This window comes from Caloenas nicobarica, unplaced genomic scaffold (assembly GCF_036013445.1).
Source record: "Caloenas nicobarica isolate bCalNic1 unplaced genomic scaffold, bCalNic1.hap1 Scaffold_387, whole genome shotgun sequence".
NCBI lineage: Eukaryota > Metazoa > Chordata > Aves > Columbiformes > Columbidae > Caloenas > Caloenas nicobarica.
Window position 1 is genome coordinate 88,741 of NW_027017376.1, and position 27,483 is coordinate 116,223.

The 27,483-nt window shown below is 66.0% G+C and overlaps 1 protein-coding gene across 2 annotated transcripts in view; it reads right to left on the minus strand.

Moving 5' to 3' along the window:
* RYR1 (ryanodine receptor 1) overlaps window positions 1–26,677 on the minus strand; it is a 95,410-nt gene extending 68,733 nt beyond the window's left edge. The window contains exons 1-22 of one of the 2 annotated variants that reach the window (XM_065658018.1): window positions 26,585–26,677; window positions 26,408–26,501; window positions 26,238–26,312; window positions 24,475–24,631; window positions 22,761–22,925; window positions 20,633–20,754; window positions 20,151–20,340; window positions 19,164–19,299; window positions 18,818–18,913; window positions 18,102–18,220; window positions 17,866–17,999; window positions 16,103–16,344; window positions 14,029–14,221; window positions 12,850–13,072; window positions 11,691–11,795; window positions 9,698–9,801; window positions 8,504–8,587; window positions 6,175–6,334; window positions 4,910–5,057; window positions 3,734–3,939; window positions 1,665–1,839; window positions 85–293 (exon numbers count right to left, since the gene is read on the minus strand). In XM_065658018.1, coding sequence (XP_065514090.1) covers window positions 85–293; window positions 1,665–1,839; window positions 3,734–3,939; window positions 4,910–5,057; window positions 6,175–6,334; window positions 8,504–8,587; window positions 9,698–9,801; window positions 11,691–11,795; window positions 12,850–13,072; window positions 14,029–14,221; window positions 16,103–16,344; window positions 17,866–17,999; window positions 18,102–18,220; window positions 18,818–18,913; window positions 19,164–19,299; window positions 20,151–20,340; window positions 20,633–20,754; window positions 22,761–22,925; window positions 24,475–24,631; window positions 26,238–26,312; window positions 26,408–26,501; window positions 26,585–26,633 — 3,186 coding nt within the window. In that variant the 5' untranslated portion in view covers window positions 26,634–26,677. Of the gene's footprint in view, window positions 1–84; window positions 294–1,664; window positions 1,840–3,733; window positions 3,940–4,909; window positions 5,058–6,174; window positions 6,335–8,503; window positions 8,588–9,697; window positions 9,802–11,690; window positions 11,796–12,849; window positions 13,073–14,028; window positions 14,222–16,102; window positions 16,345–17,865; window positions 18,000–18,101; window positions 18,221–18,817; window positions 18,914–19,163; window positions 19,300–20,150; window positions 20,341–20,632; window positions 20,755–22,760; window positions 22,926–24,474; window positions 24,632–26,237; window positions 26,316–26,407; window positions 26,502–26,584 lie in introns of both variants that reach the window. The other variant, XM_065658017.1, reaches the window with a different exon arrangement.
* Window positions 26,678–27,483: the final 806 nt, after the last annotated feature.

Genomic DNA, 27,483 nt, shown 5'->3' on the forward strand with positions numbered 1-27,483 from the left:
TCCCCCAGCCCTGGGGACATTGGGGACCCCCCAGCACTGAGCACCCCCCATCCCTGGGGACTTCGGGGTCCTGCACCCCCTGACCTCCAGCTGGGGGTGGTCGGGGGGCACCGTCTCGAACTGGGGGAGGCTCTTGGTGAACCAGAGGGCGATGGGGCGCTTCATGTTGACGGCGAAGGGCTCGAAGCCCTCCTGCAGCCCGCAGATGCTGAAGAACCGCAGCGTCCCCACGTCCTGGCCCAGGTTCAGCCGCCCCTCCTGCTCCTGCCCCACGCTGCACACGGGCACGAAGCCTGGGGGGGGACACAGGGACACCCGGGGGGGTCACAGAGGGATCAGGGGGACACAGGGACCCCCAGGGTGCCAGGGTGGGGATGTGGGGACACAGGGGCACCCAGGGGGTCACAGATGGGACACAGGGATCCCAAGGGTGCCAGGGTGGGGTTGTGGGGACACAAGGACCCCCAGGGTGCCAGGGTGGGGACGTGGGGACACAGGGACCCCCAGGGGGTCACAGATGGGACACAGGGATCCCCAGGGTGCCAGGGTGGAGATGTGGGAACACAGGGACCCTCAGGGGGTCACAGAGGGATCAGGGGGACACAGGGACCCCCAGGGTGCCAGGATATGGATGTGGGGGTGCAGGGACCCCCAGGGTGCCAGGGTGGGGACATGGGGACACAGGGACCCCAAGGGTGCCAGGGTGGGGATGTGGGGACACAGGGATCTCCAGGGTGGGGACATGGGGACACAGGGGCACCCAGGGGGTCACAGATGGGACACAGGGACCCCCAGGGTGCCAGGGTGGGGTTGTGGGGACACAGGGGCACCCAGGGGGTCACAGATGGGACACAGGGATCCCAAGGGTGCCAGGGTGGGGCTGTGGGGACACAGGGACCCCCAGGGTGGGGACATGGGGACACAGGGGCACCCAGGGGGTCACAGATGGGACACAGGGATCCCAAGGGTGCCAGAGTGGGGATGTGGGGACACAAGGACACCCAGAGTGGGGACGTGGGGACACAGGAACACCCAGGGGGTCACAGATGGGACACAGGGATCCCAAGGGTGCCAGGGTGGGGTTGTGGGGACACAAGGACACCCAGGGTGCCAGGGTGGGGATGTGGGAACACAGCGACCCTCAGGGGGTCACAGAGGGATCAGGGGGACACAGGGACTCCCAGGGTGCCAGGATATGGATGTGGGGGTGCAGGGACCCCCAGGGTGCCAGGGTGGGGACATGGGGACACAGGGACCCCAAGGGTGCCAGGGTGGGGTTGTGGGGACACAGGGACCTCCAGGGTGGGGACATGGGGACACAGGGGCACCCAGGGGGTCACAGATGGGACACAGGGATCCCAAGGGTGCCAGGGTGGGGACATGGGGACACAGGGGCACCCAGGGGGTCACAGATGGGACACAGGGATCCCAAGGGTGCCAGGGTGGGGACATGGGGACACAGGGGCACCCAGGGGGTCACAGATGGGACACAGGGATCCCAAGGGTGCCAGGGTGGGGATGTGGGGACACAGGGACCCTCAGGGGGTCACAGACGGATCAGGGGGACACAGGGACACCCAGGGTGTCAGGATATGGATGTGGGGATGCAGGGACCCCCAGGGTGTCAGGGTGGGGACATGGGGACACAGGTGACTCGCACGCACCGTCCCCCACGTCGAAGTCCCTGAAGGCCACCTCAGAGCCCGCGTCGCTGATGAGCATCTCCCCGTTGAGGGTGAAGCTGATGTGACACTCGCCCAGGTCGATGAGACACCCCACGACGTCCCCCGCCTGCCACGGCCGCCCAAAGGGCTCGCTGCCCACGTGCCACCGCTGCGCCTGGGGGGACACGGCGGGGGTCAGGGGACAGCGGGGGACACGGGGGACACGGGGGGATGAGGGACACGGGGGACACGGGGGACATGGGGGACATGGGGGACACCGGGTGATGGGAGACACGGGGGACATGGGGGACATGGGGGACATGGAGTGATGTGGGACACAGAGGGATGGGGGACACAGGGGACATGGGGGACATAGGGGACACAGGGTGATGGGAGACACGGGGGACATGGGGGACACGGGGGACATGGGGTGATTGGGGACACGGGGGACACAGGGGACATGGAGTGATGGGGGACACAGAGGGATAGGGGACACGGGGGACATGGGGGACATGGGGGACACAGGGTGATGGGAGACACGGGGGACATGGGGTGATTGGGGACACGGGGGACATGGGGGACACGGGGGACATGGAGTGATGTGGGACACAGAGGGATGGGGGACACGGGGGACACGGGGGACATAGGGGACATGGGGGACATGGGGGACACAGGGTGATGGGAGACACGGGGGACATGGGGGACACGGGGGACATGGGGGACATGGGGGACATGGGGGACACCGGGTGATGTGGGACACAGGGGACATGGGGGACACAGGGGACATGGGGAACCTGGGTTAACGGGGGACACGGGGGGATGGAGGACACAGGGGACATGGGGGACACCGGGGACCTGGGGTGATGGTGGACACGGCGTGATGGGGGACACAGGGGACATGGGGTGATGGGGGACATGAGGGACATGGGGGACACGGGGGACATTGAGGACACAGGGTGATGTAGGACACGGGGGGCCTGGGGTGATAGGGGACACAGGGTGATGGGGGACATGGGGGACATGGGGGACTGGGGGGACCCAGGACAATGAGGGTCACAGTGGGGGTCAGGGGACAGCTGGGGACACGGGGGACACAGGGTGGTGGGGGGACATGGGGGACATGGGGTGATGTGGGACATGGGGGACACGAGGGACTGGGGGTACTCAGGACAATGGGGGACACAGTGGGGGTCAGGGGACAGCTGGGGACACGGGGGACACGGGGGACACGGGGTGATGGGGGGACATGGGGGACATGGGGTGATGGGGGGACAGGGGAGTCCCAGTGGAGTATCAGGGTCCTGGGGGGCTCTGGGGGTCCTGGGGGTTTTGGGGGGTCTCTGGGGTTCCCAGGGGTTTTGGGGGGGTCCCCGGGGTCTCTGGAGGTCTCGGGGGGCTCTAGAGGTCTCAGGGGGGGTTTGGGGGGGTCCCCGGAGGTTTTGGGGGGTCCTGGGGGGTCTCTGGGGCTCTCAGGGGTCCCTGGGGTTCCTAGTGATTTTGGGGGGGTCCCCGGGGTTTTAGGGGGTCCCAGGGGTCTCTGGAGGTCTTGGGGGGTTCTGGGGATTTTGAGGGGGTCCCGGGGGTCTCTGGGGTTCCCAGGGGTTTTGGGGGGATCCCAGGGGTCTCTGGAGGTCTCTGGGATTCCCAGGGGTTTGGGGGGGGTCCCAGGGGTCTCTGGGGTGTCCCCTGGGGTCTCTGGAGGTCTCAGGGGGTCTCAGGGGTTTTGGGGGTTCCCAGGGGTCTCTGGAAGTCTCAGGGGTTTTGGGGGGTCCCCTGGGGTCTCTGGAGGTCTCGGGGGGTCTCAGGGGTTTTGGGGGGATCCCAGGGGTCTCTGGGGGGTCCCCTGGGGTCTCTGGAGGTCTCGGGGGGTCTCAGGGGTTTTGGGGGTTCCCAGGGGTCTCTGGAAGTCTCAGGGATTTTGGGGGGTCCCCTGGGGTCTCTGGAGGTCTTGGGGGGTCTCAGGGGTTTTGGGGCTTCCCAGGGGTCTCTGGAAGTCTCAGGGTTCTCTGGGGGGTCCCAGGGGTCTCTGGGGGGGGTCCCGGGGGTTTTTCGGGGTGCCGGGGTCTCACCCGGTGCCCGTTGAACACGTAGGCCAGCTCGTCGGCGCCCAGCTCGACGTCGGGGCGCAGGTGGGGTCGCGCCCACCCCACCCGCATGTCCCCGGTGGTCACGGCCTCGAACTCGAAATACCATTTCCCGGCACGCGCCGCGTAGCCCCGTTCGGCCCGAAAAATCCGCCACTTGTCCCCCCCGGCGCGGGGGACGCCTTGGGACGCTGGGGACAGACGGACAGACGTGGCGGGCGGGGGACAGACGGACGCGAAAAATCCGCCGCTCGGCCCCCAACCTCCGACGGTGCGGGGGACGCCCTGGGGCGCTGGGGGGCGATGCGGGGGGCAGGACCCCCAAAGGAATCTGCACCCCCCAAACAGCTCCTGCGCCCACAAATAGCTCCTGCACCCCCCAAAAGATCCTGTATCCCCAAAGGCACCTGCACCCCCAAACAGCTCCTGCACCCCCCAAAAGATCCTGTATCCCCAAAGGCACCTGCACCCCCAAACAGCTCCTGCACCCCCCAAAGATCCTGTATCCCCAAAGGCACCTGCACCCCCAAACAGCTCCTGTACCCCCCAAAAGATCCTGTATCCCCAAAGGCACCTGCACCCCCAAACAGCTCCTGCACCCCCAAAAAGACCCCACCTCCCAAAAGGCACCTGCACCCCCAAACAGCTCCTGCACCCCCAAAAGATCCTGTATCCCCAAAGGGACCTGCACCCCCAAACAGCTCCTGCACCCCCCAAAAGATCCTGTATCCCCAAAGGCACCTGCACCCCCAAACAGCTCCTGTACCCCCCAAAAGATCCTGTATCCCCAAAGGCACCTGCACCCCCAAACAGCTCCTGCACCCCCCAAAAGATCCTGTATCCCCAAAGGGACCTGCACCCCCAAACAGCTCCTGCACCCCCCAAAGATCCTGTATCCCCAAAGGCACCTGCACCCCCAAACAGCTCCTGCACCCCCAAACAGCTCCTGCACCCCCCAAAGATCCTGTATCCCCAAAGGCACCTGCACCCCCAAACACCTCCTGCACCCCCAAACAGCTCCTGCACCCCCAAAAGATCCCGTATCCCCAAAGGCACCTGCACCCCCAAACAGCTCCCTGTACCCCCCAGGACCCCCCAAAAGGACCCCAGGACCCCTTGGGCCCCCCCGACCCCCCTGGGCCCCCCCAGCCCCCCGCTCACAGCTCTCCTGGTCGGGGGGCTCGATGTTGAAGCCGTAGCCCAGCAGCGTCCGCACCGCCTGGCACAGACTGTCCCGGTTCGTCTTCTTGGTGCGCTCGTCCAGGAGGTGGTAGGGGACCAGGCGGGGGTTGCGCTTGTTCTTGATGTCCTGGGGACGGGGACATGGGGACAGGGTCACCAGGGGCACGGGGACACGGGGACAGGGCCACCAGGGACACAGGGACGTCGCCATGGGCATGGGGACGTCACCATGAGCATGGGGACTTCACCAAAGGCATGGGGACATCATCGTGGGCATGGGGACATGGGGACAGGGTCACCAGGGGCATGGGGACATCACCACAGACATGGGGACATCGTCATGGGCATGGGGACATGGGGACAGGGTCACCAGGGACACGGCGACATGGGGACAGGGTCACCAGGGACATGGGGACACCACCATGGGCATGGGGACATCATCATGGGCATGGGGACAGGGTCACCAGGGACGCGGGGACACCACCATGGGCATGGGGACATCATCATGGGCATGGGGACATCATGGGCACGGGGACATCATGGGCATGGGGACATGGGTAGGAGACCAGGCAGGGGTTGCGCTTGTTCTTGATGTCCTGGGGACGGGGACATGGGGACAGGGTCACCAGGGACACAGGGACATGGGGACAGGGCCACCAGGGACACGGGGACATCACCACAGGCATGGGGACATCATCACGGGCATGGGGACATGGGGACAGGGCCACCAGGGACGTGGGGATGTCACCATGAGCATGGGGACATCATCATGGGCATGGGGACATCATCACGGGCATGGGGACATGGGGACAGGGTCACCAGGGATGTGGGGACACCACCATGGGCATGGGGACATCATCATGGGCATGGGGACATGGGGACAGGGCCACCAGGGCCACGGGGACACCACCATGGCCATAGGGACATCATCATGGGCATGGGGACGTCATCGTGGGCATGGGGACACGGGACAGGGCCACCATGGGTATGGGGACACCACCATGGGTATGGGGACACCACCCTGGGCATTGGGGCCATCACTTTGGGGTCTGGGGGGTCCAGGGGACCTCGGGGGCGGGTTTTGGGGTGTCCCCACCTGGTTGGTGCTGCAGGTCCTCAATGGTGCCGAGATGTGGCCACCAGCACAAGCAGGGGGTCCCGGGGCAGGTGGGGTTTCGGGGTGGGCTGTCAGGGGGTCTCGGGGGGTGCGGGGGGTTTTGGGGGGGCCCGGGGGGGGTCCCCACCTGCACAGTGCTGTAGGTCCAGCCCTGCTGGACGCGGTCGCGGGCCCAGACGTTGTGCCCGTTCTCGGCCAAGCGATCGACCAGCGTGAGCTGCGCCGGCGTCAGCCGCACGTGCGCCAGGTCCAGCGGCGCCGGCTTGTACCCGTTGGACATCGTGTACCTGGGGGGGCACCCGCTGAGCCCCCCAAAACCCCCCCGGAGCCCCAAATCCTCCCCAGAACCCCAAAATCCCCCCAGAACCCTCAAGACCCCCTGGATCCCCAGAGATCCTCAAAGACCCTAAAACTGGGACCCCCAAACCAGCTTGTACCCTTTGGACATCGTGTACCTGGGGGGGCACCCGCTGAGCCCCCCAAAACCCTCCCGGAGCCCCAAATCCTCCCCAGAACCCCAAAACCCCCCCAGAACCCCCAAGACCCCCTGGATCCCCAGAGCCCAAATAAACCCCCAGAAACCCCCAAATTGGGACCCCCAAACCAGCTTGTACCCTTTGGGCATCGTGTACCTGGGGGGGCACCCGCTGAGCCCCCCAAAACCCCCCCGGAGCCCCAAATCCTCCCCAGAACCCCAAAACCCCCCCAGAACCACCAAGACCCTCTGGATCCCCAGAGCCCAAATAAACCCCCAGAAACCCCCAAATTGGGACCCCCAAACCAGCTTGTACCCTTTGGGCATTGTGTACCTGGGGGGGCACCCGCTGAGCCCCCCAAAACCCCCCCGGAGCCCCAAATCCTCCCCAGAACCCCAAAATCCCCCCAAAACCCTCAAGACCCCCTGGATCCCCAGAGATCCTCAAAGATTCCAAAACTGGGACCCCCAAACCAGCTTGTACCCTTTGGGCATCGTGTAACTGGGGGGGCACCTGCTGAGCCCCCCAAAACCCCCCCCGGAGCCCCAAATCCTCCCCAGAACCCCAAAACCCCCCCAGAACCCCCAAGACCCCCTGGATCCCCAGAGCCCAAATAAACCCCCAGAAACCCCCAAATTGGGACCCCCAAACCAGCTTGTACCCTTTGGACATCGTGTACCTGGGGGGGCACCCGCTGAGCCCCCCAAAACCCCCCCCGGAGCCCCAAATCCTCCCCAGAACCCCAAAACCTCCCCAGAACCCCCAAGACCCCCTGGATCCCCAGAGCCCAAATAAACCCCCAGAAACCCCCAAATTGGGACCCCCAAACCAGCTTGTACCCTTTGGGCATCGTGTACCTGGGGGGGCACCCGCTGAGCCCCCCAAAAGCCCCCCGGAGCCCCAAATCCTCCCCAGAACCCCAAAACCCCCCCAGAACCACCAAGACCCTCTGGGTCCCCAGAGATCCTCAAAGACCCCCAAACTGGGACCCCCAAACCAGCTTGTACCCTTTGGACATCGTGTACCTGGGGGGGCACCCACTGAGCCCCCCAAAACCCCCTCTGGAGCCCCAAATCCTCCCCAGAACCCCAAAATCCTCCCAGAACCCCCAAGACCCCCTGGATCCCCAGAGCCCAAATAAACCCCCAGAAACCCCCAAATTGGGACCCCCAAACCAGCTTGTACCCTTTGGGCATCGTGTACCTGGGGGGGCACCCGCTGAGCCCCCCAAAACCCCCCCGGAGCCCCAAATCCTCCCCAGAACCCCAAAATCCCCCCAGAACCCTCAAGACCCCCTGGATCCCCAGAGCCCAAATAAACGCCCAGAAACCCCCAAACTGGGACCCCCAAACCAGCTTGTACCCTTTGGACATCGTGTACCTGGGGGGGCACCCGCTGAGCCCCCCAAAACCCCCTCTGGAGCCCCAAATCCTCCCCAGAACCCCAAAATCCCCCCAGAACCCTCAAGACCCCCTGGATCCCCAGAGATCCTCAAAGACCCCAAAACTGGGACCCCCAAACCAGCTTGTACCCTTTGGACATCGTGTACCTGGGGGGTCACCCGCTGAGCCCCCCAAAACCCCCTCTGGAGCCCCAAATCCTCCCCAGAACCCCAAAATCCTCCCAGAACTCCCAAGACCCCCTGGATCCCCAGAGCCCAAATAAACCCCCAGAAACCCCCAAATTGGGACCCCCAAACCAGCTTGTACCCTTTGGGCATCGTGTACCTGGGGGGGCACCCGCTGAGCCCCCCAAAACCCCCCCGGAGCCCCAAATCCTCCCCAGAACCCCAAAATCCCCCCAGAACCCCCAAGACCCCCTGGATCCCCAGAGCCCAAATGCCCAGAAACCCCCAAACCGGGACCCCCAAACCAGCTTGTACCCTTTGGACATCGTGTACCCAGTGGGGGCGAAATGTGACCCCCCCCCCCAGAACCCCAAAATCCTTCCTGGACCCCCCCGAGCCCCCCAAAAACTCACGATTTGGGGAGCTTGATCTTTTTGAGGTTTTCCTCGGCTTTCTCGTCCGCCATCCCCACATGGCAGCCCAGGGCCAGCAGGGTCCTGGGGGGGAAAGTGGGGTGACGGGGGGGTCCCCAAAACCCATGGGGGACCCCAGAACGGGCTCAGCAAGCAGGGGTGTAGGTGGCGGTTGTTGTCATGGATCTGGGGGGGACAGGGGGTCAGTACCCCCTGGGGGGACCCCAAAACCTGGGGGGGGAATCTAAAAGCCTGGGAGGGACCCCAAAACACAGGGGGGACCCCAAAACCCCAGGGGGGACTCCAGAACCCAGGGGGGATCCCAAAACCTGGGGGGGACGCCAAAACCGTGGGGGAGAACCCAGAACCCGGGGGGACCCCAAAACCTGGGGGGGGACCCTAAAACCTCGGGAGGGACACCAAAACCCAAGGGGGATCCCAAAACCTGGGGGGGACCCTAAAACCCTGGGGGGGACCCCAAAACACAGGGGGGACCTCAGAACCCAGGGGAGACCCCAAAACTCGGGGGGGAACCCCAAAACACAGGGGGGGACCCCAAAACCCCGGGGGGGACTCCAGAATCCAGGGGGGATCCCAAAACCTGGGGGGGACCCTAAAACCCTGGGGGGGACCCCAAAACACAGGGGGGACCTCAGAACCCAGGGGAGACCCCAAAACTCGGGGGGGAACCCCAAAACACAGGGGGGGACCCCAAAACCCCGGGGGGGACCCCAGAATCCAGGGGGGATCCCAAAACCTGGGGGGGACCCTAAAACCCTGGGGGGGACCCCAAAACACAGGGGGGACCTCAGAACCCAGGGGAGACCCCAAAACTCGGGGGGGAACCCCAAAACACAGGGGGGGACCCCAAAACCCCGGGGGGGACCCCAGAATCCAGGGGGGATCCCAAAACCTGGGGGGGACCCTAAAACCCTGGAGGGGACCCCAAAACACAGGGGGGGACCCCAAAACCCCCGGGGGGACCCTAAAACCCTGGGGGGACCCCAAAACACAGGGGACACCCCAAAACCTGGGGGGACACCTCAAAACCTGGGGGGGGACCCTAAAACCCACCCCAGCCCAGCTTAGGATGCCACAGTAAGGGGAGCGGGGGGGAACACCCCCAAAACCCGGCCCCAGCTCCTCTCCCCATCTCCCCCCAGGCCCCCCAAAATCTTGGGGTCCCCCCCTCACTTGAGGGTCTCCCCCGACATCTGCAGGTTGTAGCCGCGCTCGGGCTCGGGGAGATCGTGGAAGCTCAAGAGACAGGGGTGCAGGCGGCGGTTGTCATCGCGGACCTGGGGGGACACGGGGTCAGCACCCCCGGGGGACCCCAAAACCCGGGGGGGACCCCAGAACCCCGGGAGGGACCCTAAAACCCCGGGGGAGAGCCCAAAACCCATGGGGAACCCCAAAACCAGCTCAGCAAACAGGGGTGAAGGTGGTGGTTATTGTCATCGCGGACCTGGGGGGACACGGGGTCAGCATCCCCGGGGGACCCCAAAACCCAGGGGGGACCCCAGAACCCCGGGAGGGACCCTAAAACCCCGGGGGAGAGCCCAAAACCCATGGGGAACCCCAAAACCAGCTCAGCAAACAGGGGTGAAGGTGGTGGTTATTGTCATCGCGGACCTGGGGGGACACGGGGTCAGCACCCCCAGGGGACCCCAAAACCCGGGGGGGACCCCAGAACCCCGGGAGGGACCCTAAAACCCCTGAGGGAGACCGGGGGGGGGGCTCTGGGGGTCTCAGGAGGTTTTGGGGGGTCTCAGGAGGTTTTGGAGGGCTCTGTGGGGTTTGGGGGGTCTCAGGAGGTTTTGGGGGGCTCTGTGGGGTTTGGGGGGGTCTCAGGGGGTCTCAGGAAGTTTTGGGGGCTCTATGGGGTTTGGGGGGGCTCTGTGGGGTCTCAGGAGGTTTTGGGGGGCTCTGTGGGGTTTGGGGGGGCTCAGGGGGTCTCAGGAAGTTTTGGGGGCTCTGTGGGGTTTGGGGGGGCTCAGGAGGTTTTGGGGGGCTCTGTGGGGTTTGGGGGGGTCTCAAGGGGTCTCAGGAAGTTTTGGGGGCTCTATGGGGTTTGGGGGGGCTCTGTGGGGTCTCAGGAGGTTTTGGGGGGCTCTGTGGGGTTTGGGGGGGCTCAGGGGGTCTCAGGAAGTTTTGGGGGCTCTGTGGGGTTTGGGGGGGCTCAGGAGGTTTTGGGGGGGCTCTGTGGGGTTTGGGGGGACTCAGGAGGTTTTGGGGGGCTCTGTGGGGTTTGGGGGGTCTCAGAAGGTTTTGGGGGGGCTCTGTGGGGTTTGGGGGGGCTCAGGGGGCCTCAGGAAGTTTTGGGGGCTCTGTGGGGTTTGGGGGGGCTCAGGAGGTTTTGGAGGGCTCTGTGGGGTTTGGGGGGTCTCAGGAGGTTTTGGGGGGCTCTGTGGGGTTTGGGGGGGCTCAGGAGGTTTTGGAGGGCTCTGTGGGGTTTGGGGGGTCTCAGGAGGTTTTGGGGGGCTCTGTGGGGTTTGGGGGGACTCAGGAGGTTTGGGGTGGCTCTGTGGGGTTTGGGGGGACTCAGGAGGTTTTGGGGGGCTCTGTGGGGTTTGGGGGGGCTCAGGGGGTCTCAGGAAGTTTTGGGGGCTCTGTGGGGTTTGGGGGGACTCAGGAGGTTTTGGGGGGCTCTGTGGGGTTTGGGGGGGCTCAGGAGGTTTTGGGGGGCTCTGTGGGGTTTGGGGGGGCTCAGGGGGTCTCAGGAGGATTTGGGGGGGCTCTGTGGGGTTTGGGGGGGCTCAGGAGGTTTTGGGGGGCTCTGTGGGTTTGGGGGGGCTCAGGGGGTCTCAGGAAGTTTTGGGGGCTCTGTGGGGTTTGGGGGGGCTCAGGAGGTTTTGGGGGGGCTCTGTGGGGTTTGGGGGGTCTCAGGAGGTTTTGGGGGGCTCTGTGGGGTTTGGGGGGGTCTCAGGGGGTCTCAGGAGGTTTTGGGGGGCTCTGTGGGGTTTGGAGGGGCTCAGGAGGTTTTGGGGGGCTCTGTGGGGTTTGGGGGGTCTCAGGAGGTTTTGGGGGGCTCTGTGGGGTTTGGGGGGACTCAGGAGGTTTTGGGGGGCTCTGTGGGGTTTGGGGGGGCTCAGGGGATCTCAGGAAGTTTTGGGGGCTCTGTGGGGTTTGGGGGGACTCAGGAGGTTTTGGGGGGCTCTGTGGGGTTTGGGGGTGCCCCCCGACTCACGGGTCCATATGTCCAGCCCTGCTCGATGCGCGTCTGCGCCCACAGCTCGTGGATGTTTTCCGCCAGTTTCTCGCGGATGCGCTCCAGGTGGGGGGGCAGCACGATCTATGGGGGGGACACATGGGGTGAGACCCCCAGACCGGCACCCCAACCCCCCCCAAAAAAAAAACAGCACCCCAAATCAGCACCCCAACCCCCCCGAAAAACAGCACCCCAAACAACCCCCAACCGGCACCCACAAAACCCCAAACCTCCCAAATCTCCATCCCAACCCAAATCCCCCCAAATCTCCATCCCAAGCCCCCCAAATCTCCATCTCAACCCAAATCTCCCCAAAACTCCATCCCAACCCCCCAAAATCTCCATCCCAACCTCCCCAATCTCCATCCCAAACCCCCAGCACCCCCAAACCCCCAATCTCCATCCCAACCCAAATCCCCCCAAATCTCCATCCCCAAACCCCCCAATCTCCATCCCAAATCCCCCCAAATCTCCATCCCAAATCTCCCCAAATCTCCATCCCAACCCAAATCTCCCCAAATCTCCATCCCAAATGCCCAACGCCCCCAAACCCCCAAATCTCCATCCCAACCCCCCAAATCTCCATCCCAACCTCCCCAATGCCCATCCCAAACCCCCAACGCCCCCAAATCTCCATCCCAAACCCCCAACGCCCCTAAACCCCCAAATCTCCATCCCAAAGCCCCAATCTCCATCCCAACCCAAATCTCCCCAAAATCTCCATCCCAACCTCCCCAATCTCCATCCCAAACCCCCAACGCCCCCAAACCCCCCAAATCTCCATCCCAAACCCCCAATCTCTGTCCCAACCCAAATCTCCCCAAATCTCCATCCCAACCCAAATCCCCAAAATCTCCATCCCAACCCCCCAATCTCCATCCCCCCCAAATCTCCATCCCAAACCCCCAACGCCCCCATCCCCCCCAAATCTCCATCCCAAAGCCCCAATCTCCATCCCAACCCAAATCTCCATCCCAAATCCCCCCAAATCTCCATCCCAACCCCCCAATCTCCATCCCCCCCAAATCTCCATCCCAAACCCCCAAATCTCCATCCCCACCCCCCCAAATCTCCTCCCCAAACCCCCCAATCTCCACCCCAGACCCCCAAATCTCTACCCCCCATCCTCCCCCCTGACCTGCACGGTGTCCACGGGGCAGGGGGTCAGCGCCGTGTGGGGCAGCGTGTGGGGCGGCCCCAGGAGGCTGCGGGTGCCGGGGGGGGCCCGGTCCCCCCGATACGCCTTGATGGGCTCCAGGCGCAGGCGCTCGCGGGGGAGCAGCCCCTCGGCACAGGGCGAGTAACCGGGGGGGGGCACGAACTGGAACTCCCCGTGACGGCCCCCCAGGAGGAACCGCAGCCTGGGGGGATCGGGGGAGTTGGGGGGAGTCTGGGGGGGATTTGGGGGAGTCTGGGGGGGATCTGGGGGAGGTTTGGGGGTGTCTGGGGGAGTCTGGGGGGGGATTTGGGGGGATTTGGGGGAGTCTGGGGGGGATCTGGGGGAGGTTTGGGGGGAGTTGGGGGGGATTTGGGGGAGTCTGGGGGGGGATTGGGGGAGTTTGGGGGTGTCTGGGGGAGTCTGGGGGGGATTTGGGGGGATTTGGGGGAGTCTGGGGGGGATTTGGGGGAGTCTGGGGGGGGATTGGGGGAGTTTGGGGGTGTCTGGGGGAGTCTGGGGGGGATTTGGGGCAGGTTTGGGGGGAGTTTGGGGGGATTTTGGGGGAGTCTGGGGGGGATTTGGGGGGATTTGGGGGGGGATTGGAGGGATTTGGGAGAGGTTTGGGGGGAGTTTGGGGGGGATTTGGGGGAGTCTGGGGGAGATTTGGGGGAGTCTGGGGAAGTTTGGGGGGGATTTGGGGGATTGGGGGAGTCTGGGGGGGATTTGGGGGAGTCTGGGGGAGGTTTGGGGGGAGTTTGGGGGATTTGGGGGAGTTTGGGGGAGTTTGGGGGGAGTCGGGGGGGATTTTAGGGAGATTTGGGGTCACCTGGGGACCCCCCCCACTGGACCCCCCCCCAAGAAGCTGGTGATGGGTGAGAACAGCATGTCCAGGTTGAACCACAGCAGCACCCCAGGGGACCCCCAGGTCCCCCAGGTGACCCCCAGGACCCCTCAGGACCCCCCAGGTGACCCCTGCGGACCCCCCCCACTGGACCCCCCCACCAAGAAGCTGGTGATGGGTGAGAACAGTGTGTCCAGGTTGAACCACAGCAGCACCCCACGAGACCCCCAGGTGACCCCCAGAACCCTCAGGACCCCCCAGGACCCCCCAGGTGACCCCCAGGACCCCAGAGGTGACACACTAGGACCCCCCCTCACCGGACCCCCGCTGAGAAGCTGGCGACAGGTGAGAAGAGCGTGTCCAGGTTGAACCGCTCCAGCACCCCCTGCACGGGCGCCCCGTTGAGCCGGAAGGAGGCGCTGGGCACCCCCAGGTCCAAGCAGCAGCTGATGACGTCACCGGCAGCCAGCGCGCGGCGGGGGGCGGAGCCGACGGGCCGGGCCACGCCCCCTGGGGAGGGGACACGGTGGGGGACATGGGGTGTCATGGGGGACATGGGACATCATGGGGGACATGGACACGATGGGGACATGGGGCGTCATGGGGGACATGGGGAACACGGGACACGATGGGGACATAGGGCGTCATGGGGGACATGGGGGACACGGGATACGATGGGGACATGGGGCATCATGGGGGACATGGGGCATCATGGGGGACATGGGGCGTCATGGGGGACATGGGGGACATGGGGGACACGGGACACGATGGGGACATGGGGCGTCATGGGGGACATGGGACATCATGGGGGACATGGACACGATGGGGACATGGGGCGTCATGGGGGACATGGGGGGCACGGGACACGATGGGGACATGGGGCGTCATGGGGGACATGGGGGACACGGGATACGATGGGGACATGGGGCGTCATGGGGGACATGGGGCATCATGGGGGACATGGACACGATGGGGACATGGGGCATCATGGGGGACATGGGGCGTCATGGGGGACATGGGGGACACGGGATACGATGGGGACATGGGGCGTCATGGGGGACATGGGGCATCATGGGGGACATGGACACGATGGGGACATGGGGCATCATGGGGGACATGGGGCGTCATGGGGGACATGGACACGATGGGGACATGGGGTGTCATGGGGGACATGGACACGATGGGGACATGGGGTGTCATGGGGGACATGGGGCGTCATGGGGGACATGGGGGACACGGGATACGATGGGGACATGGGGCGTCATGGGGGACATGGGGCATCATGGGGGACATGGACACGATGGGGACATGGGGCATCATGGGGGACATGGGGCGTCATGGGGGACATGGACACGATGGGGACATGGGGCGTCATGGGGGACATGGGGCGTCATGGGGGACATGGACACGATGGGGACATGGGGTGTCATGGGGGACATGGACACGATGGGGACATGGGGTGTCATGGGGGACATGGGGCGTCATGGGGGACATGGGGGACATGGGGGACACGGGACACGATGGGGACATGGGGCATCATGGGGGACATGGACACGATGGGGACATGGGGCGTCATGGGGGACATGGGGCGTCATGGGTGACATGGGGGACATGGGGGACACGATGGGGACATGGGGTGTCATGGGGGACATGGACATGAGGGGGACATGGGACATGATGGAGACATGGGGCGTCATGGGAGACACAGGGCATTATGGGAGACACGGGACATCATGGGGGACATGGGACATCATGGGGGACATGGACACAACAGGGGACATGGAGCATCATGGGGGACATGGACACGATGGGGAACATGGACACGATGGGGACATGGGACAGGGACACAACGGGGGACACGGGGTGTCATGGGGGACATGGGACATTATGGGGACGTGGGGCATCATGGGGGACATGGGGCGTCATGGGGGACATGGGACATTATGGGGACATGGGACATCATGGGGACATGGGACATTATGGGGACATGGGACATCATGGGGACATGAGGGACATGGGACATTATGGGGACATGGGACATTATGGGGACATGGGACATTATGGGGACATGGAGCATCATGGAGGACATGGGACATTATGGGGACATGGGACATCATGGGGACATGGGGGACATGGGACATTATGGGGACATGGGACATCATGGGGAACATGGACACGATGGGGGACATAGGACAGGGACACAATGGGGGACATGGAGCATCATGGGGGGACATGGGACATCATGGGGGACATGGGACATCACAGAGGAAACAGCAGTGGTGGGACAGGGGGTGGAGGGGGGAACAGAGGGACACGGGGGGACACAGTGACCCCCCCCCCCACCCCCAGGTGACACGGGGTGCCACAGTGACCCCCCCCAGGCGCCCGTACCGGCCCAGAGGTGCAGCCCGTCGAAGGCGAAGGAGCCCAGGTCGTCGCCGGCGCCGTTGCCCCCCCAGCCCGTGCCCCCCCCCGGGTAGGGGCTGTACCCCCCCAGCGCGGCCCAGCCCACCCGCAGGTGGGTGGCCTGGGGGGTGACAAAGGGCTCGGTCGCCTCCACCGCCACCTCGAAGTACCAGCGCCCGTACTGTGTGGAGCCGGGGTGCGTGCCCAGGAAGATGTTGGGGCGCACGCTGCGGGGGGGGAAAAGGGGCGGGTCAGGGATTGGGGACCCCCCCAGAGCCCCCTGAGACCCCCCAGAGCACCCTAAAACCCCCCCAAGACACCTGGTGACGTAGTCGACCAGCCCACTCTGCAGCAGCCGGTCCCCCCCTCACCCCGATCCCCCAGCACCCCTGGGACCCCCCCAGGACACCCCAAGACCCCTGTGACCCCTCCAGGACCCCCCAAGACCCCTGTGACCCCCCCCAGGACACCTGGTGACGTAGTCAACAAGCCCACTCTGCAGCAGCTGGTCCCCCCAGCACCCCAGTCCCCCAGCACCCCTGGGACTCCCAGGACCCCTGTGACCCCCCCCAGACCCCCTAAGTCCCCTGTGACCCCTCCAGAACCCCCCAAGACCCCTGTGACCCCCCCCAGGCCCCCCCCCAGGACAGCTGGTGACGTAGTCGACAAGCCCAGTTTGCAGCAGTAGGTCCCCTCGGTCCCCCCATCACCCCGATCCCCCAGCACCCCTGGGACTCCCAGGACCCCTGTGACCCCCCCCAGACCCCCCAAGACCCCTGTGACCCCTCCAGGACCCCCCAAGACCCCTGTGACCCCCCCCAGGACCCCCCCAGGACACCTGGTGACGTAGTCGACAAGCCCAGTTTGCAGCAGTAGGTCCCCTCGGTCCCCCCATCACCCCGATCCCCCAGCACCCCTGGGACTCCCAGGACCCCTGTGACCCCCCCAGACCCCCCAAGACCCCTGTGACCCCTCCAGAACCCCCCAAGACCCCTGTGACCCCCCCCAGGACCCCCCCAGGACACCTGGTGACGTAGTCGACAAGCCCAGTTTGCAGCAGTAGGTCCCCTCGGTCCCCCCATCACCCCGATCCCCCAGCACCCCTGGGACTCCCAGGACCCCTGTGACCCCCCCCAGACCCCCCAAGTCCCCTGTCACCCCTCCAGAACCCCCCAAGACCCCTGTGACCCCCCCCAGGACCCCCCCAGGACACCTGGTGACGTAGTCGACAAGCCCAGTTTGCAGCAGTAGGTCCCCTCGGTCCCCCCATCACCCCGATCCCCCAGCACCCCTGGGACTCCCAGGACCCCTGTGACCCCCCCCAGACCCCCCAAGACCCCTGTGACCCCTCCAGGACCCCCCAAGACCCCTGTGACCCCCCCCAGGACCCCCCCAGGACACCTGGTGACGTAGTCGACAAGCCCAGTTTGCAGCAGTAGGTCCCCTCGGTCTCCCCATCACCCCGATCCCCCAGCACCCCTGGGACTCCCAGGACCCCTGTGACCCCCCCCAGACCCCCCAAGTCCCCTGTGACCCCTCCAGGACCCCCCAAGACCTCTGTGACCCCCCCCAGGACGCCCCCAGGACAGCTGGTGACGTAGTCGACAAGCCCAGTTTGCAGCAGTAGGTCCCCCCGGTCTCCCCATCACCCCGATCCCCCAGCACCCCTGGGACTCCCAAGACCCCCGAGACCCCCCAGGACCCCCCAAGACCCCTGGGACCCCCCCAGGACCCCCCTGCCATGACACCTGGTGACGTAGTTGACCAGCCCGGTCTGCAGCAGCAGGTCCCTCCGCGGCAGCAGGTTCTCGGTGATGAGGTTTTGGTTGGAGCGAACGGCCACGGCGTTGCAGACACACAACGAGCAGAGCACGTCCAGCACCTTGGCGGGGGGGAGGGGACACGACACGGGGACATGGGGACACGTGTGGGGGTGTCCCCGTGTGTGTCCCCCCCCCCCGCTCCTCAACGGAGCCCTCCCCACCTTGTGGTTGCGCCCGTGCTTGTCCAGGAGAGAGATGATGGACTTGATGTGGTTCTCCTGGATGATGTTCAGCACCTCGGGGCTCTCGATCAGGACGCAGTAAAGAACCTCCAGGATGCCTGTTGGGGGGCGCCCCACATCAGGGGGGCTGCCCCATAGCGGGGGGGCGCTGTCCCACAGCAGCAGGTGCCCCACAACCGGGACCCCGCTCCATAGGAGGGTCCTCAGCCCCATAGGAGGGTCCTCAGCCCCACAGGAGGGTCTCCAGCCCCACATCATGGACCCCACCCCACGGAACGGTCCTCAGCCCCACAGGAGGGTCTCCAGCCCCACAGGAGGGTCTCCAGCCCCACAGGAGGGTCCTCAGCCCCACATCATGGACCCCACCCCACAGAAGGGTCCTCGGCCCCACAGGAGGGTCTCCAGCCCCATAGGAGGGTCCTCAGCCCCACATCATGGACCCCACCCCACAGAAGGGTCCTCGGCCCCACAGGAGGGTCTCCAGCCCCATAGGAGGGTCCTCAGACCCACAGGAGGGTCTCCAGCCCCACATCATGGACCCCACCCCATGGAAGGGTTCTTGGCCCCATAGGAGGGACCCCAGCCGCATATGAAGGTCCACAGCCCCACAGAAGGATCCTCAGACCCCAAGCGAGGACCTCCGGCCCCGTGGGGGTCCCCAGCCCCACATGAGCGCCCCCCCCAGCCCCACTGACCCGAGGACGCCTCCAGTCTGTCCAGTTTGCTGACCAGCCAGTCCAGGTTGGTGGAGAACAGGGCGCAGTTGGCGCGGTTCCCCCGGATCAGCGAGGCTGGGGGGCACGGGGCGGGGGTCAGAGACCCCCGTCCTGCCCCATAGCACCCACCCCACAGCCCCCCGCCCGCCCCACAGTGCCCCATTTGCTCCCCCTTTGTCCCCCCAGCAGCTCAGAAAGGAGCTTGACGTCCCCACCCGCAGCTCCCCCTGCCCCACAGCTCCTCCATTTGCCCCCCAGCAGCTCGTAGAGCAGGTTAACAGCCCCCCCTGCCCCACAGCCCCCCCCTTCCCCCCCCCCAGCCCACCCAGCAGCTCGTAGAGCAGATTCACGATCTTTTTCCAGCTCCCGGCCGCCTCCTCCCCGGCGAACTCGGCGAAATGCGCGGCCGTGCTGTACACGTTCAGCCGGTCGATGCAGTTCAGCACCAGCGTCACCATCCCCTGGTGAGGGGAACAGGGGGTGGGTCACCGTCCCCCCCCCGCCCCCCTGATCGTTGTGACCCCCTCACGCAGCCCCCAGCCCCACAAATATCCCCCAGGAGCATCCGTGCATCCTCACGAGCATCCCTGTATCCCCAAGAGCATCCCTGCATCCCCACGAGCATCCCTGCATCACCAGGACCCCCCCAGCCCCAGGACCCCCCCAGCCCCAGGACTGCCACGCACGCCCCCCAGCCCCACGAATCCCCCCCAGCCTCACAACCCCCCACACCTCTTGCTGGAAGTGCTTCTGGCACCTCCAGCCCCACGAGCATCCCTGCATCCCGCATCCCTCTGAGCATCCCGCATCCCTCTGAGCATCCCGCATCCACAGGACCCCCCACCCCAGGACCCCCCGGCAGCCCCCAGCCCCACAAGCCCCCCCATAGCACCAGGACCCCTCCTGAGCCCCAGGATCCCCCCCCAACCCCCAAGGGGGCCCCAATTCCTGCTGGAGGCGCTTCTGGTACCCTCAGCCCCACGAGCATCCCTGCATCCCGCATCCCCCTGAGCATCCCGCATCCCTCTGAGCATCCCGCATCCCCAGGACCCCCTGCCCCAGGACCCCCCCACACCTCCCAGCCCCACAAGCCCCTCCACAGCACCAGGACCCCTCCCGAGCCCCAGGACCCCCCCCCCAGTCCCCGAGGGGGCCCCAAATCCTTCTGGAAGCACTTCTGGTACCCTCAGCCCCACGAGCATCCCTGCATCCCACATCCCCCTGAGCATCCCGCATCCCCGGGACCCCCCACCCCAGGACCACCCCCCCAGCCCCCGGGTGGGGGCTTTATCCCACCACTCCCCCCCCACACCTCCTGCTGGAAAAGGTTCTGACGGCCCCGCAGCGCCCGTAACCAGCTCTGGCGCTGGTCGTGCTGCAGCTCGGCGGGGGGGGGCTGGAAATAGGCGATCAGGTCCTGCAGGCTCAGGATCATCGCAGCGATGGGGAGCGCGGGGGGGGGGCCCGCCCCCCTGCCCCGCCCGCTCAGGTTGTCCAGGCTCCTGGGGACAGATTGGGGGGGGAAGTGGGGTCAGACCCCCCATATCCCTCCAATAGCTCCTTGTACCCTCCCCGTGCCCCATAGACCGCCCCCCCCCATATCCTTATAGCCCCTGGACCCATGGCACAGCTCCTGGACCCCCCAAACCCCCCCAGGCCCCCCCAGCTGATAAAGTGCCTGTTGACCCCCCCATGCTGTAAAGCAGCCCCACATCCCCATGTTCCCCCATAACGCCCCATAACCCCCCATAACCCCCCAGCCCACCCAGCCTTGTGCCCCCCCGGCCCCCCCACCTGATGAAGTGCCCGTAGAGCCCCCCCGTGCTGTAAACCATCCGCGCCGCCTGCGACTCCTGGCGCTGGGAGCGGGTGAGGGACAGAGCGTCGTCCATGTGTCCTTCCTGGTGCAGGATGGCCTGGGGGGGACACGGGGAGGGTCAGAGACCCCAGAGACCCCCCCAAGGCACCCCAGAGACCCCCCCCATTGCACCCCAGAAACCCAGAGACCCCTTGGAGACCCCCAGAGACCCCAGAGACCCCCCCATTGCACCCCAGAAACCCAGAGACCCCTTGGAGACCCCCAGAGACCCCAGTGACCCCCCCATTGAAACCCAGAGACCCCCTGAGACCCTCAAAGACCCCAGAGACCCCCCCATTGCACCCCAGAAACCCAGAGACCCTTGAGACCCCCAGAGACCCCAGAGACCCCCCCAATGCACCCCAGAGATGCCCAGAGACCCCCAAAGGCCCCGGTGACCCCCCCAACACACCCCAGAGACCCCCAAAAACCCCAGAACGCCCCAAGATGCCCCGAAGACCCCTTGGAGACACCCCAGTGACTCTCAGAGAACCCACTGAGCCCCCCAATAACTTCAGAGACCTCCCCAGAACCCCCAAAAGATGCCCCAGAGACCCCCTGGAGATGCTCCAAGGACCCTCTGGACCATTCTGGTGCCTCTCAGGGACCCCCAAAGACCTCAGAACCCCCCAAGATGTCCCCCCAGAGACCCCAGAACCCCCAACGATGGTCCAGAGACCCCCCTGGAGATGCTCCAAAGACCCTCTGGACCATTCTGGTGCCTCTCAGGGACCCCCAAAGACCCCAGAACCCCCCGAGATGCCCCCTCAGAGACCCCAGAACCCCCCAAGATGTCCCCCCAGAGACCCCAGAACCCCCAACGATGCTCCAGAGACCCCCTGGAGATGCTCCAAAGACCCTCTGGACCATTCTGGTGCCTCTAAGGGACCCCCAAAGACCCCAGAAACCCCCGAGATGCCCCCTTAGAGACCCCCCTGGAGATGCTCCAAGGACCCTCTGGACCATTCTGGTGCCTCTCAGGGACCCCCAAAGACCCCAGAACCCCCCGAGATGCCCCCTTAGAGACCCCAGAACCCCCAACAATGCTCCAGAGACCCCCTGGAGATGCTCCAAGGACCCTCTGGACCATTCTGGTGCCTCTAAGAGATCCCCAAAGACCCCAGAACCCCCCGAGATGCCCCCTCAGAGACCCCAGAACCCCCCAAGATGTCCCCCCAGAGACCCCAGAACCCCCAACGATGCTCCAGAGACCCCCCTGGAGATGCTCCAAGGACACTCTGGACCATTCTGGTGCCTCTCAGGGACCCCCAAAGACCCCAGAACCCCCCGAGATGCCCCCTTAGAGACCCCAGAACCCCCCAAGATGTCCCCCCAGAGACCCCAGAACCCCCAACGATGGTCCAGAGACCCCCTGGAGATGCTCCAAGGACCCTCTGGACCATTCTGGTGCCTCTCAGGGACCCCCAAAGACCCCAGAACCCCCCGAGATGCCCCCTCAGAGACCCCAGAACCCCCCAAGATGTCCCCCCAGAGACCCCAGAACCCCCAACGATGCTCCAGAGACCCTCCTGGAGATGCTCCAAAGACCCTCTGGACCATTCTGGTGCCTCTCAGGGACCCCCAAAGACCCCAGAACCCCCCGAGATGCCCCCTTAGAGACCCGCCTGGAGATGCTCCAAGGACCCTCTGGACCATTCTGGTGCCTCTCAGGGACCCCCAAAGACCCCAGAACCACCCGAGATGCCCCCTTAGAGACCCCAGAACCCCCAACAATGCTCCAGAGACCCCCTGGAGATGCTCCAAAGACCCTCTGGACCATTCTGGTGCCTCTACGAGATCCCCAAAGACCCCAGAACCCCCCGAGATGCCCCCTCAGAGACCCCAGAACCCCCCAAGATGTCCCCCCAGAGACCCCAGAACCCCCAACGATGCTCCAGAGACCCCCTGGAGATGCTCCAAGGACCCTCTGGACCATTCTGGTGCCTCTAAGTGATCCCCCAAAGACCCCAGAACCCCCCGAGATGCCCCCTTAGAGACCCCAGAACCCCCTGAGATATCCCCCCAGAGCCCCCAGCCCCGCCAGGGGACCCCCCCGGCCCCCACCTTCCTCTTGAGCACCCCGAGGCGCATGGCTTTGGTGTCGGCCGCCGCGTACGTGAGCCAGAGCGCGCTGGCCACGTGCTGCACGAAACACAGCGACTCCCCGTACTTGATCTCGGGGGTCCCCATCCCCTCCACGTCCCGCTTGGCCACCACCTCCAGCTTCTCCTGCGGGGCGAGGGGGCGTCAGGGGACATTGCGGGGACACCGCGGGCATGGGGACACACAGGGGACACTGTGGGGATGGGGACACTGCGGGGATGGGGACACTGCGGGGATGGGGACACACAGGGGACACTGTGGGGATGGGGATGGGGACACTGTGGGGATGGGGAAGGGGACACCACAGGGATGGGGACACCGTGGGGATGGGGACACCGTGGGGATGGGGACACCATGGGGATGGGGACACCATGGGGATGGGGACACACAGGGGATGGGGACACACAGGGGACACTGTGGGGATAGGGATGGGGACACTGCAGGGATGGGGACACCGTGGGGATGGGGACACCATGGGGATGGGGATGGGGACACTGTAAGGATGGGGACACCACTGGGACAGGGACGGGGACACTGCGGGGATGGGGACGGGGACACTGTGGGGATGGAGACACTGCGGGGATGGGGACACCGTGGGGATGGGGACACCATGGGGATGGGGACACTGCGGGGATGGGGATGGGGACACCACTGGGACAGGGACGGGGACACTGTGGGGATGGAGACACTGCGGGGATGGGGACACCGTGGGGATGGGAACACCATGGGGATGGGGACACTGCGGGGATGGGGATGGGGACACCACTGGGACAGGGACGGGGACACTGTGGGGATGGGGACACCGTGGGGATGGGGACGGGGACACTGTGGGGATGGGGATGGGGACACTATGGGGATGGGGACAGTGCGGGGACACCATGGGGATGGGGACACTGCAGGGATGGGGACACTGCGGGGATGGGGATGGGGACACCACTGGGACAGGGACGGGGACACTGCGGGGATGGGGATGGGGACACCGTGGGGATGGGGACACTGTGGGGATGGGGACACTGCAGGGATGGGGACGGGGACACTGCGGGGATGGGGACACTGCGGGGATGGGGATGGGGACACCGTGGGGATGGGGACACTGTGGGGATGGGGATGGGGACACAGCAGGGATGGGGACACCGTGGGGATAGGGATGGGGACGCTGTAAGGATGGGGACACCGCTGGGACAGGGACGGGGACACTGCGGGGATGGGGATGGGGACACCGTGGGCATGGGGACGGGGACACTGTGGGGATGGGGATGGGGACACTATGGGGATGGGGACACTGCGGGGACACCATGGGGATGGGGACACTGCAGGGATGGGGACACTGCGGGGATGGGGACACTGCGGGGATGGGGATGGGGACACCGTGAGGATGGGGACACTGTAAGGATGGGGACACCGCTGGGACAGGGACGGGGACACTGCGGGGACGGGGACACGCATGGGGACAGGGCTGGGGAGCTGCGTGGGGACAGGACAGGGCTGGGGACAAGCATGACGACCCAAAAGGGGACAGGACCCATTTGGGGACAGGACTGGGGACCCGAGTGGGGACAGGACACGCATGGGGCCAGGACTGGGGAGCACGCGGGTGCCGGCACAAGGACCCCAAACGCCACCGCCACTGCGACCCGTCCCCGACCCGCCGCGTCCCCGTGTCCCCGCGTGTCACCTTGGAGGCGCGGAAGCAGAAGGCGGCAGCGCGGGTGTGCGCGGCCGCCGCCTCCACCACGGCCAAGCCCTTGTCGTCCGTCAGCGCCAGGTAGCGCCCCGTCGTGACGTGTCGCAGCCGAAAGGGCTGTCCCCACTTGAGGTGGCTGCCGCTCCAGCTGCGGGGGGACGCGGGCGTCACCGGCTGGGGGGAAACGCGGGTGGCACCCGGGGGACGCGGGGGGCGCGGCGTGGGGATGCGGGGAGGAGAGGTGGGGACATGGGGACACAGGGTGGGGACATGGGGACATGGGGGACACAGGGTGGGGACATGGGGATGCACAGTGGGGACATGGGGGACATAGGGAGGGGACATGGGGACACGGGGTGGGGACATAGGGATGCACGGTGGGGACATGGGGACACGGGGGACACAGGGTGGGGACATAGGGATGCACAGTGGGGACATGGGGGACATAGGGAGGGGACATGGGGACACGGGGTGGGGACATGGGGACACGGGGGACACAGGGTGGGGACATAGGGATGCACAGTGGGGACATGGGGGACATAGGGAGGGGACATGGGGACACGGGGTGGGGACATGGGGACATGGGGGACACAGGGAGGGGACATGGGGACACAGGGTGGGGACACAAGGATGCGCTGTGGGGACATGGGGGACATAGGGAAGGGACATGGGGACACAGGGTGGGGACATGGGGACACGGGGGACACAGGGTGGGGACACAGGGATGCCCGGTGGGGACATGGGGACACGGGGGACACAGGGTGGGGACATGGGGATGCACGGTGGGGACATGGGGGACACAGGGAGGGGACATGGGGACACAGGGAGGGGACATGGGGATGCAGGGTGGGGACATGGGGACATGGGGTGGGGACATGGGGATGCATGGTGGGGACATGGGGACATGGGGTGGGGACATGGGGGACACAGGGAGGGGACATGGGAACACAGGGAGGGGACATGGGGATGCACGGTGGGGACATGGGGACACAGGGTGGGGACACAAGGATGAGTGGTGGGGACATGGGGGACACAGGGAGGGGACATGGGACACAGGGTGGGGACATGGGGATGCACGGTGGGGACATGGGGACATAGAAAGGGGACATGGGGACACAGGGTGGGGACAAAAGGATGCGCGGTGGGGACATGGGGGACACAGGGAGGGGACATGGGGACACGGGGTGGGGACATGGGGACACGGGGTGGGGACACGAGGATGGGCAGTGGGGACACGGGGGACACAGGGTGGGGACACGGGGGGACACAGGGAGGGGACATAGGGACATAGGGTGGGGACACAGGGATGCACGGTGGGGACATGGGCGACATGGGTGGGGACATGGGGACACAGGGTGGAGACATGGGGACACAGGGTGGGGACACAGGGATGCGCGGTGGGGACACAGGGTGGGGACACAGGGGACACAGAGATGGGTGGTGGGGACATGGGGACACAGGGTGGGGACACAGGGATGCGTGGTGGGGACACAGGGTGGGGACACAGGGATGGGTGGTGGGGACATGGAGGACATGGGTGGGGACACTGGGGCAGGGGGACATGGGGACACGGGGACACAGGGATGTGCTGTGGGGACACAGGGAGGGGACACTTCATAGGGACATGGAGACACAGGTGATGCGGCGCGGGGACACGGGGGACACAGGGACACGGGTGGCGACACAGGACCCCGAGGGGACGTGCCGAGGACACACACGGGGCGGGTGACACGGGGCGGGTGACACGGTGACACCTGATGCGCAGCGGCTCCAGGCGCCACAGGGACCGCGCGTGGGTGCAGACGGCGCCTCCCTCGTAGTTCACCACGCTGCTGCGGGGACACGGGGTGACACCGGGGCGGGGGGTGACACCGGCGCCGCCGCCGCCGCGGGGACGGGGGTACAACCCGGGCACCCCCCGAACCTGCGCTCCTCGCCCTGCTCGGGGGCCGACGTGGTCAGACACTCGTCCATGTGGCCGTGGAACAGGCGCATGACGTGGCCGCCGGTCACGTAGCCTGGGGACAGCGTGTTGGGGAGGCGGGGGGGGTCACGGGGCGGGGTGTCCCCCGTCGCCGCGCTGTCGCCCGCTGTCACCCACCTTCCTCGCCGCCCGAGCACACGGGGTTCATGTTCCAGAGGGTTTGCATGAAGGAGGCGTCAGCCTGGAGCTCCCCGCTGGCCGTGGACAGGTGCTGGGGGGCAGGATCAGGCCCCCATGTCCCCATGTTCCCCATGTTCCCCCATGTCCCCAGGTCACCATGTCCACCCGTGGCCCCCCACGTCCCCCATGTCCCCGTGTCCCCATGTCCCCCTATCCCCGTGTCCCCATGTTCCCCCATGTCCCCAGGTCACCACGTCCACCCGTGGCCCCCCACGTCCCCCATGTCCCCGTGTCCCCCATGTCCCCCTATCCCCGTGTCCCCATGTTCCCCCATGTCCCCGGGTCACCATGTCCGCCCATGTCCCCCCATGTCCCCCATGTCTCCCCGTGTCCTCCCATGTCCCCCCATGTCCCCATGTCCCCCCAAGTCCCCCCAAGTCCCCCCAAGTCCCTGTGTCCCCCCACATCCCCCCTGTCCCCCATGTCCCCCTGTCTCCCCAAGTCCCTGTGTCCCCCCATGTCCCCATGTCCCCCACGTCCCCCCAAGTCCCCCATGTCCCCATGTCCCTGTGTCCCCCCACATCCCCCGTGTCACCGTGTTCACCCATGTCCCCCATGTCCCCCCAAGTCCCCCATGTCCCCGTGTCACCATGTCCGCCTCTGTCCCCCCATGTCTCCCATGTCCGCCCGTGTCCCCCCACGTCCCCATGTCCCTGTGTCCCCCCACATCCCCCCTGTCCCCCATGTCCCCCTGTCTCCCCAAGTCCCTGTGTCCCCCCATGTCCCCCACGTCCCCCCAAGTCCCCCACGTCCCCATGTCCCTGTGTCCCCCCACATCCCCCATGTCCCCGTGTCACCGTGTTCACCCCTGTCCCCCATGTCCCCCCAAGTCCCCC